Below are 12095 nucleotides of genomic sequence, written 5' to 3' on the forward strand. Positions count from 1 at the left end.
GGGAGGGGGGGTCTGGGGCTCCTTGAATTAGACACCCCCTCCCCCCCAGCCCCGGGGCCACTGGAGCCATTCTGGGTTGCTCCACAGCCTTTTCTCGGCAGAGCCTGCACAAGATCAGCCAGTCTCATTTTACAAAATATGTTTTTTTGTACGTTCCACAGACACAGACAAGGTGTTGATTAGGAGAAATGTCCTGCCAGGAACACGGGACCAAGAATCTCCACCTCTACCGAAAATGCACGCAAGCCTTCTTGGTATTCCCAGTGCAGCTCCAGGGCTGCCCTGGTTCTGAACAAGGACTGGCTCCAGGACAGATCAGTTAGGACACGGAGAATGCTAGTGTTACAGGCAAAGGAAAAGAGAAATGCAGGCTTCTCTTGTTACGGTCTGAAGCCTCCACTAGATGCCAGAAGGTTCCCCCCATTCCACCTTGTATGAGGCAACAATCAATGAAACATTGCCGAGGTGGTCAGGGGCCTGAACTATGCTGTTACAGTCTTCACCGTCGACCAGAACAGTCTCTGCCTCCCTCCAGCTACCCAGCTGGTGGTGCTTCTCTACCCAAGCTGGGCGTGGGGTGGGGGGGCTTCCCTGGGCCTCAGTTCAGCCTCTGTAAAGTGGGGCTGAGGGCGCCATCCGCTCCCAGGCTCTGCAAGACCATCAGAAACGTCCGTGAAGGGCTGGGCTCAGGACTACCAGCCATGTGATTGGTGTTCAATACATGTTTTCTATTTTACAACAATCTAAGATGCAAATAGAAAGCTCCTTACATCAAAACAATCAGTAAAATAAAATAACACATTCAAACATGTATGTGCACACATAAATACATTTGTACACTATTTGGTTATAAAATAAAACCAGAAATTAATCCCGTTGTTGCCGTTTCGATGACATTTCCGCAGCCCAGACAAGCATTGCCAGAAGTAGGGTTGGCAAATGTTCCCATGGGGCTACCAGCTCTTTCAGGACAAGACTTTGATTCAGCAAAAATCAGTCTAAAGGATGGATCCAACTGTCCTTTTGTTTTCGGTTCCTATTATTTTGGAAAAACAATCCCAGCCAGTCAGTTCAGTATTAGAATTCACTGCTAAGAGTGCACGGAGGGAAAGCACTTCCTAGTATTTTCCCAGGAAACTAAGGGCTTAAAAAAATAAACATATTTGGCACCCTAAGCCAAATATGACCACACATCAGCAGGTATGGTTCACATGCCATTTTATGAGGCAATCCTTAAAATAAAATGCAGAGAAATGCTAAGAGAATGACACTCCCATGAAGTTTTCCTCTTTAGAAGAATGGCCCAGCTATAGATTGAAGGTGCCTCTTATACTCCCTTTAGAATCCTGGCACATTTCAATCTGACAGCAGAAAATTGCATTTCAATCTGCCGCTACTTAGCACAGCCCTCTCTAGATGTAATTTTCTGTGAGCAGAAATATCTTTTTCTTTTTTCTTTTTTTGGCAGAAATATCTATTTCTTAGACGTGACATTGAAGATGTTTTTATTTAAACTTTAAACCAATTCATTAGGCCAATTAATCGGAATAACCCGCATAAAGGAATTCAGGTGGATATATTCTAGAAATCTAATGAAAACCCCATGAGTTTGTCCCTATTGGTCCTTCTTCTCTTCTAGGAGCAAAATTACACACCCTGGTGTTAAGAATATGAGTGGTCTTTGTATTTTCGTCTTTTGAGGGTCCCACTTAATTGTTCAGTTCAGACTTAGTGGCTCGACACCCTTTCTTAGGTGACAGGGGGATGCTCCATCTGCACCCACACTCTTGTCAGGCTCCTGCCTCACCCCGCTCCCAAACTGACACCTGCTCCAGACTACTGTCCAGATCCTGTCCCGGCATCTCACACCTGGCCCTGCAGGGGGCTGTCCTCTCCCTGGAAATCAGCTGTTCCCTCCTTCTCTAACCCTCCTGGCACTGGCTCTAGGTCACGGTGGTGATGCATGCTTCCCTGAACATTGGAGGATGTCCTAGGGACCGGCACAGAGGAAAGGAAACTGTAAAACCTGGTGTCAGATGTTTCCCCTCCAGGGGTCCCGAGCTCACCCAGTGTTCCTGGGGCCTCTCAGGAAGAGGCCTTCCTCCTGGAAGTCAGCTCACTTGACTCCACACACGAAGTCTGTGGTCAAGAAAGTGATCCTTCCACTGGATTCAGTGCAGCTCTTCAACTGCCAGGCGCCCACCTCTCATCTCCCGGGCCTTGGTGTCAGCCTGGAGCCTGCCACCTTATGTGGCTTCCTCCCGAGAGGGTCCTTGCAGACTTCTGCTCGAGACCCACCCTTCCTAGGCATTGTGTTTTCTCCCCTTTGTACACATTACTCTACTTTAAAAAATTACCAAAACGGTAGAATTGACTTTTTGTGTGGCCGGGGGAGCACAAAGTTGAGAGATGTTTAACACTTTTGTAGTCAGAGGAAAAACAACAGAGAATGTCTTGAAGGATGACCATTGCCAGGTCTCTCAAAGCCTCTGGGATCCACGCACAGACTTCCTTTCCTTCCTCTTCACTCCCTGCCAGATCTAGAGATGAACTATCCAGCAGCGAGCACAGAAGAAGTCGCTGGGTGCTTCCAGAGTGGCCTGAAGGATGCAAATCTCCACAGATTGGTCTGGTCCCCCCCATCAAGTGCGTGCCCCTTTAGGGCAGGGCAAGCTCAAGGCCACACACGGTATGAGCATCCTGTGATGCTCCTCTGCCCCCTTGTGCTTGCCCCCCCCCCCACAAGCACACAACTGTCCATGGTCACACGCCTCTGTGACCCCGCTGTCCTCCTTTTACTGTCCTGTTCCCAAGATCGCCTTCTGCCTTTCATGATCTGGGGGGTGGGGTGGAGGGGGAACATGGCAGCTAGATGAACAACCGCATTAAGCTGCCTCTAAAATAGCTGGCGGGATGAAAAGGAAACGAAAAGTTCGTTTCCTTGACCGAGGCTGAGGAGTTAGGTGGAGAAGCTTGCGTCGCAAGGGCCGTTTGGCCAAGAAGGAAATGGCACACGGGAAGGGTGTATGTGCAGACAAGAGACGGAGCTGATCCCATTGTCCTTGGTTTCTATAAATCAAACAGAACGTGTGATGGAAAGATCAAATGTTTTCTATAAAGACCTGACTTTGCCCCTTCCGATGTGAGGTATATATTGCGTCCATGAGAACGTTTTCCTTTGGGAAAGTTTGGACAAATGAAGCACAGCTAGCCAGGTAGCTGTCTTTGTCAAGCTGCGAGGGGCAGGGCACGGGGACTCGAAAGTACCCGACGTCAGTCAGTGGGTTCAATCTGTGCTGCCAAGCACGAGCCACCTCCCAATATTTGCCACACCTGCATGGAATTAATTTCAGTTCTCTATGTGTGATGGGAGAGAAAGCGCGAGCCTAATCTATATCATATGTCTCGGAAAAGCTCCAGACAGACACCAGCCTGGAGTGAGAAATGTGGATTTTTTCAGTTCCTAATGTTTAAAGGGTAACATTTCCTTCGTTTCATAAAACAGAATGAAGGCCTTTTTGCAGGGCCTGTTTTTAAAGGAAATCTTGAGGGAGTGCCTTCTGTAGGCATTCACTGCTGTCAGGAAAAAAAAAGATACCAGCAAGTGGAAATATCTTGCCTCAGATCCCATGGTCTGTTAAAGGCAGTCCCAGTTTGACATGGTGCATAGGCGAGTTGCTTAAAGAGAGACATAAAAAGCCAAAGTCTGAGGAAATCTGTGGGGAAGGGGTTGGCGGCCCTGTGGATATCTGAAATTTGCATGTGAAGTATCAAGGCCTGGTGCGTTTTCTGAGATTTCATAGCTTTCATCAGATTCTCGAATAAGTCCATTGCCCAGAAAGATTTAGGACATGCCCACTGCCTTCCTTCTCACAGTAAATCCAAGACAGGTTAGACAGACACTTGTAAAAGAATTCTCAACAGCCCATAAAATAAACGAAGAGGCTAGAGGTAGATCCTGACTGGCAGTGAAATGAAAGAGGACTTTGTAAGCACGGAGAATTTCTTCACAAGGTGAAGAAATTTAATATTCAAAGTGGGAATTCCTTTTATGCCCCAAAATATCATAAATGAAATGAAAAGATAAATTAAGGAAATGTTTACAATAGATTACTGGGAGAGGGTAAGTACTCTGAAGGAGAAAATGAACCCTTACAAATTGGGAAGAAAAATTCTCTCTCAAATAGAAATACATAGGCTAAGGGTAGGGACAGATAGTTCATACAACAAATACAGTTAATGGCAGCTTTCTGCTGGAGCTGGCTGGTGCTAGCTCAGGTCCGCCAATTCTCTGCTCCTCCTTTAGTGACATCACGTTGATAACATGGAATTGGCCATGGCGTTTTTTTTTTTTTTTTTTTTTTTATTGCAGAGAAATCACTGACAAATCAAGCCTTCTTTGGGTCCTTTTTGTTTTTTGATGGCCAATTTAGTGCTATTCCATTGGTTAATAGATATATAAAAAGCAGTTCAAGTGTACCAGTAATCAGAGAAATAGAAAAAAAAATGAGGTCTGGACAAGATGGAACAAGTACACCTCACCCTAGACCTCCTGCAAATTGCAACAAAAACGTCTGGAGAAAATCCATAAAGCAACTGACTGAGACTCTGAAAGTTGGAGAAAAATAAATGGACTGGCTGTGGATCTCAGAACTCAAGAACCACCCAATACTGAGGTCTTGTTTTTGTTTTTGCCATTTTCATATCTTGGCCTGTGCTCTGGAGAGGTTCCCAATCTGGAAATGCCAACAGCACCAGAACAAAAGGAGGCCCAAGGAAAGCCTTCTGTCTCCAGCCAATAGATGGGAACGGGGTGACTCTGTAAGAGAGAAACATCTTGACCATACCTGACCTTACTCCAGCCCTAGGTGGGCACCAGAAAAAGCCATCCCCTCCACCCCCAGCTGGCCACCACATCCTGGGGATGGCAGAGACCTGCTTCTCAATCCTGTGTACCATCACAGGCCACATCTCTTCCCTGGAACGGAGACTGTAGGCTGAACTTTTCAGTGGATTTCTCATTGCCACAGAGGCCAGAAGGAAGTGGAACATTTTTCAATGTTGAAGGAACAGTCAACCCAGAATTGGATATCCAGTGAAAATATCCTTCAGGAGCTAAGGTGAAGTAGACAGTTTTGGATGAAGGAAAACCAAAGAACTTGTTCACCAGTGGACCTGGTTTAACAGAATAGCTGAAGTTTCTCAGACAGAAAGGAAATGATAAGAGAAAGAAACCCAGGAATAAAGGAAGGAGAGAAAGGGTGCATCTATGAGGAGAAATAGTAGACCACTCTTAAGTTTTAAAACTTAGGCTTGATGGTTGAAAGCTAAATTACAGCATCTGAAGTGATTCTCAGTGCACATAAAGCTAATAGTTAAGACATCTATGTGATAAAGGGAGAAGGATAAAGAGACCTCAAAGATGGTAACGTTTTTACATTCCACTTGAAGTGATAACGTACTGATACTAGTAGACTGTGATAAATTATGCACATATGGTGTAATCTTTACTGCAGCTTTTCAGTTGGGTGATTTTGCCCACCTGGGGACATCTGGCAATATTTGGAGACATGGTTGCATGCGCTACTGCCACCTACTTTGTAGAAACCAAGATGCTCCTAGACATTCTACAATACACAGGACAGTCCCACACAACCAAGAGTTATCCAGCCCCAACTGCTGATAATGCTGAGGTTGAGAAACCCTGCCCAACAGCAAACTATACAGAGACATATCTCAAAACCACTACAGATCAATCAGCAGGGAATACTAAAAACGTGTTCAACTAACCTAAAGGAATTCAGGGAGGAGGAGTACAATAAACAAAAATCAGAGGGAACAAACAGTATTAAAATGGTAGACAAATTCTAACACATCCATAATTGCATTAAAAGTAAATGCCCTAAACACACCTATTAAAAGACAGTGACTGACAGAACGGATGGGCCCAGCTACATATGGTCTCTGAGAGACTCATTTCCACTACGACGACATAGGAAAGTTAAGTGTAGAAAGGTGGCAACAGACACGCCTTACAAACACGAATCAAAAGAAAACTGAAGTGGATATATGAGATAAAGTAGGCCTTGGAACAAAGATAATACCCAGAACTAAAGAGGGACATGACGTAATGATAAAAGGGTCCATTCACCAAGAAAACATAACAATCCTAACTACGAGTACCACAAACACGAGAGTTTCAAAATACGTGAAGGAAAACCTGATGGAATGAAAAGAAACAGATTCATTGCTAAAAACATCAACATCCCCTTTCAGTAAGTGATGGAACCGCTAGCCAGAAAAAATGAGATTTTTAAAATATCAAATGGGCCAAAACTTTGAAATGGTAATACTTAGAACTAGCAGAGTCATGGAGAGACAGATGCTCTGTAATAATGTGGAAACATAAATATACATAGGAGTCCTGAAAAAGTATTTATTTTATATATTAAGAGGCATAAAAGAGTTATAGCACTTTTTAACCCAATATTTTCACTTTTAGGAATCTCTCGTAAGGGAACCATTAAAGTGTTCCAAAATTTATCTGTCTAGACCTTCACAACACAGCTATTTATACCAGTGAAACTTTGAGAGGTCCAGACTTGCCCACTAATTGGCAGGTGCTTAAAAAAGTATTCCACATACACATATAGTGCTATTGTTAAAGTGACATGTTAAAGACTTTTTAGTGCTATGGTATATAGGAATGATTCTAAGGCAAAAAAGTAGTATATAAAGCAATGTGCTTATAGAATAATCTAAATTATGTTAAAAATACACATGTAATTGTTAAATAGAAACATTACAAAAAAAAAAGAAACATTACAGAAAGTATGACAATGATAAGCAGTGAAAAATTACCAGGGATTATTTCTCCGTGTTTTGCATGTGCTTGTTTTTACTGCCTGCCCGCCCTCCCCCCCCCCCCCCCGGGTTTCTTTTCATGAAATGTTGTCTTATTCACGGTCATAGCAAACAGAAACCATGAACTTCCACGATAGCATAGAAAAGAGATGATAGACTCAAAGGATCGAACACTGTGCTTCATCTGGTGTTGGGGACACTCAATGGGTGGTGAAATTCTTGTGAATAATTTTGAAAATGGAAAAAGGGTAAGAAAGTCTGCCCGCTAATATTCCTGAAGTGACCATCTTTTGACTTATCGTCCAGGCCTCACTATTCGAAGTGTCCCTGCCATTCTCACAAGTGTCTTGGTTTAGGCGGTAAGTTGCACAGGTGCCCTGACTCTTCCGATCACAGAAATATTCCTGGTAAAACGCACCTGTGTGGACGATACACCGAGCACGGCGCTCAATGCTTCATGTGGCTCATCCCACTTGACCATCTGGGGAGCTGAGTCATCTGCACCTTATAGAGGCCCCGCAAGTAGACTAACTAGACGCATTCATGGTGGAGTCTGGACTCTAATGACACCCATCACCTTAGCTGAGGGGGCCGTACCTGGATCTGCCGGAACGCAGGGTTGGCCGGCAGGGGTCTGGCAGGGACGAGGGGCGCACGAGGAACCTTCTGGAGGGGTGGGAGCACTCGCTGAGGCGATCCTGGCGGAGGGGCGTCATGGGCCCGGAGGGGCCCGCTGATGTCAACGTTCTGACACTGTGGCCACCTCCTGGTAGTGTCCTGCGGGGGTGAAGCAAAAGCCACGGTGTCACGGGCCTCACCACTGCTCAGGAGGCAGCGGTGCCCGCTAGTGCAGCTCCACGACAGGGAATCTATCCTTATTTGTTTAAACTTCACAGGCGGAGCAGAGGCACCCCTCCCTCCAACCCAATCTGGAACAGCGGGACCGGTTTCTACAGGAATTAAAAAAAAAAAAAAAACTGGTCTCATCCATCAAGAAAGAGGCACAGGGTACTTGGGGGCAGGGGGGGAGTGCCAACCAGTAGGAGGCCACAGACCAGATCTTAAGGAAAGGATGAAGGAGCTGCGAACCGAGGGTGATGCCCTCCAGGCTCAGAACTGAGGAAACTCCTGGCAAGGAGGACGGAAGCTTCTGGAAGTCGGGTGGAGGTAGATCTCCTACTATGCGGTGCCCCTGCTCTTAGGGCAGATCAGAACAGATCCCTCATGCCCCTGGCCCTCCCTCTTTTCTTCCTTTCTCTCTTTCTAAAAACAGCCTTCTTGAGGTTCCACAGAGAGATAGCTAATTGCCATAATGAAACCATACAAAGTGGAAAATTTTGACATGTGTCTAACCAACGAAACCATCACCATAAGCTAAATAATGAACATATATCCATGTCATCCTTCCCTCCCACTCCTCCCCGCCGCCTCTTCCTTGCAACTCCTGATCTGCTTTCTGCCCCTATAAAATAGTTTGCATTTTCTAGAATTTCACATAAATGGAATCATGGAAGTGTGTGTGTGTGTGTGTGTGTGTGTGTGTGTGTGTGTTTTCCCCTCTGGGTTTTTTTTTACTTGGGCATAATCATCTTGAGATTCATCCATCCTGTTGTATATATTAGTAGTTCATTCTTTCTTATTGCCGAATAGCATTCCATTGTGTGAATATATCAACGTTTGTTTATCCTTTTACCTGTTAATAGATATTTGGGTCATTTCCCGTTTTTGGCTCTTCGACGTAAAGCTAGCTGTTCTTGCTATGTAGCCCCCACATTTGGGTCTGAGAGGTGGTAAAGCTTACTAGGACCCAATCCTTTACACTTTTTACATCAAGGGAGATGAAATAGCTTATGGTTTAGTAAATACATGATAGTAATTTTTAAAATCACTTGTCATTTCCTGACACCAACACTGTCATTGTTATAATTTGACTCTTGTTGGATGAGTCCAACATTCAAAAATTCTCACGTGTATACCAGAAACACTTGATGGGGAAAACTAAATATTGGAGTGAATATTTATCTCTGCTGATATTATCACCAGATATTATTATCTGGTGATAATTCATGAGGGAACAGGAAAGTTCAGAGCTGGGAGGCAGCCAGCAGGTACTTTGGGTTAAGGATCTGGCTCTTTGAGACCATAGGGTAGGCAGCGCTTCCACAGCCCAGAGTTAGAGCACGAGGGGCCCATCCACAGGCTTGGCGTAACTCTTAGAAATGCGCTAGGAGATACAGAGCCAAAGAAGGTGGTCCAGATCTTGCGGGTGGCATCTAAAACCATAGGAGGGGCCCAGAGCAGGGAACCTACTTGGGAGGCAGACCCAGGGGGCCTCCTGGGAATTTGGCCCATCGGGGTGATTGGAGGATCACAGCTCACGATGTACCATACATCACGTCACATGGGGGACAGCGCCCCAACTGGATCTAGTAGAGCTTCCATGGGGCATAGTGGGCCTCCTTCCAGCCCCCGACCATCACCTCACTAAGTGTGTGGACTCCACATTTCAGGGATCTATTCCTACTATAAACCTATCTATAGATCTCCGGGATCTGTCCCTACTCAAGCCCTTGTTGAAAAACCCATGTCTCAACTCACACCCTAACTTGGCACATTTTGTGGACAACTTACCTTTGACATGTTGGAAAGTGGTGGCTTCCTCATTAGGCCTTTGCTGAGGTGAGCCTGACCGGGGTGGGAGCCTCGGGATGGCCGTGAAGGGTGCACACACCTGCAACACGATTTCGTTACACCTAAACCAGTGCATTTCCCCTCTGGTTGACTCAACTTCTTGTTTTTTTGTTCACCGTCACGCTCAAAAAATAATTGGCTTGAGTGGTAAATATGCAAAGGAAAAATTATCTAATATCCTTACAAGATTAAAAGATAAATATTGATTCCTGTCCCCCACCCCACCCCCCACCCTGCCCAAAGCCACTAATCTGTGAAATCAGCTCTTGCAATCCATAGATACATGGCTTTGAGGCACCCGGGAGACGTTTTGTAGAAAGCTGGCATTTCAGCAATAATGTCTTTGAATATATTTGGATCAAAAGCTACCCCATTTGATGAAAATATTTTAACATCTCACGTCTTGTAAAAATTACTAATGTAAGGGCAAGAAAAAAAAATACATCAGTGGGACTCATCAACACCTTATTTATGTAATAAGGAGCAAAGAGTTTGGAGGCAAAGTGAAGGAGGCAGCTGGTCCGGCAGAGATTTTTTAAAAAAACCAACACAATAGTTTTCCCCTCTGAAAATCTGACCCCTTTCTTTGCGAAGGAAAACAAAGCAAGGAGCAGTTGGCTGCACATTCTTTCAAATGCCATTTCTGGACAAGATTGACCCAGACCCAGGGTACCTTAGCTTCTCAATGGTGGTTTTTTTATCTGTAAACAGCAGGCGTATTAGCGTCTTCCTTTTGAGATAAACTACAAATCCAGCAGCGAGAAGACACAGGATGGTCACCAGAACTCCTATGGTTAAACCCTGGTGATCTGAAACAAAACACATTTCACTCAGGCAAAGAGGCGGTTATAACGAAATGTGGGAAGTATCCGATGCTGACATTTAGCAACGTGAGCTTTGAAGGAAGGAGGGAACGGAAACGGAGTAAACCCCTGAATGATGTGCTGATAAATTAGTCTTACTTCAAAGGTCAAGCCTGAGGTTTAGTCTGTGTCACCGGCACGCATTTCTGACAACTCTGGAGCTTGATAAACAGGAACGTCCATAGTCTGGCAGGTGGGACCGCAGCCCTGGCCACATGCCGCCCCTCCCTCCGCCCACCGGCCACTGGGATGGTCACAGGGCCAACCGGACTGTGACCTCTGCAGCCCCCATCACAGAAACACTCCTCCCCACCCCACCCTTCTCTCATTCTTTAGCGCTGGAGTCTGTTTTTGCTTTGTTTTCTTGTATTTTCTTAGACCAAGACCTTATTTCTGGGTATTGTCAAAATAGAAGGTGGAAAAAAAAGAAACTCACAAAACTCTTAGCTGAAAGGAGGTTTGGTTTTGTTAGATTTTGCCGTGTTTGTAATGTTAGGGACTCCAAATACAGCCTTTGGGGGCACGGCCCTCTCCCTGGCAGGGTGCTGTGTATTTTCTCCAAGAGAAGATCCCCTTTTCTGTGATTTGCCCCCATTGGTTCAGTACAAAGATACTGAGACCCCTCAAGGGTGTGGAAACGAAAGGAAAATTCAAACTTCTGATCACAGGAAGAGTCCTGGAGAGGACTGCCAGGATGGAGAGGAGCTGTATTTGCAACTCCCACTGTTCCCCAGAGTCCTTGAGAGCACAGATGTGGGTTCACTGGTCTCTGTTTCGCTGTGAGCAACAACCAGGATGTGCTTCCCCCAGCGGCAGGCGAGCAACAGTCCCCCGAGGGCGCTGGTGGCAGCTGTGCAGGTGACAGCCCCTCCCCAGGCCCTCCACACCCCGTCCTGGCCTGGATGCTGGGAGGCTCCCGGCCAGGGCGGCTGCACTCCCACTCTGGGAGGGAACGCCTCACACCCTCTGTTTCTGGACTTTGTCCCCAGCTGACAAGTCCTATCAGGGACGTGTCTCAGCCTAACTAAGGCAATCAACATGTGACAGTCTTGATTCCCTTGTTAGTGTTACTGGAAAAGCACTGCTTCTGGTTCCCTGGCCAGGATGTCATTCTTCTCAGACAGGGAGGCTCTGGCTAGAGTTCTGTTGTCTCTTAACAAAGCTAATGAAAAAAGTGAGCAGCAAGCGTCCTGAACCACAATTTCCAGCTCCTCACAATCAATCCACACGTCTGAGGCTGAGCCGTTTAGCCCATCGAACATTTCCTAGGCCCCTAAAATGAACTTGGCTGTGCCTCCCGGGCCACCTGTCACTATCTGTTGCAGTGAAATTCCATCAAGCTGCTGGAGCCAGCAAACCGGGTCCCCCGGTCCCGTGCAAGCACCGAGTCCTGTGTGGCCAGCCCCCACCTCCCGCCTCGTCGGCCCACCTCCCTGAGTCCCATGGTCACCCCTCCCAAGGCAGTGCTCGCTGGTCCACGAGGGACTCGCTCTGGGTTTCTGGGACCCGGAAGAGTGGCTGGTACGTGGCAGGTGCTTCGTGAACACTGAGCCACGGTCAGGCTGGTGGGCCGTGGGCGCAGGGGGCCCAGGACACGGTCCCCACCGGCCTCTTCGGTGTGTGTTTGAATGTACTTTCACGAAGTAATGGTAGTCGTGGGCAGGGTCACTGCTCGCT

The 12095-nt window shown here is 46.4% G+C and overlaps 1 protein-coding gene across 1 annotated transcript in view; it reads right to left on the bottom strand.

Moving 5' to 3' along the window:
- Nucleotides 1–12095, bottom strand: part of ADAM12 (ADAM metallopeptidase domain 12) — a 330218-nt gene that overhangs the window by 17007 nt on the left and 301116 nt on the right. Inside the window, exons 19-21 of the mRNA XM_026010672.2 lie at nt 10229–10364; nt 9496–9595; nt 7462–7641 (exon numbers count right to left, since the gene is read on the bottom strand). Of these exons, the coding sequence (XP_025866457.1) occupies nt 7462–7641; nt 9496–9595; nt 10229–10364 (416 nt within the window). The remainder of the gene's footprint in view (nt 1–7461; nt 7642–9495; nt 9596–10228; nt 10365–12095) is intronic.

The sequence above is a fragment of the Vulpes vulpes genome, chromosome 15, assembly GCF_048418805.1.
Source record: "Vulpes vulpes isolate BD-2025 chromosome 15, VulVul3, whole genome shotgun sequence".
Lineage (NCBI taxonomy): Eukaryota > Metazoa > Chordata > Mammalia > Carnivora > Canidae > Vulpes > Vulpes vulpes.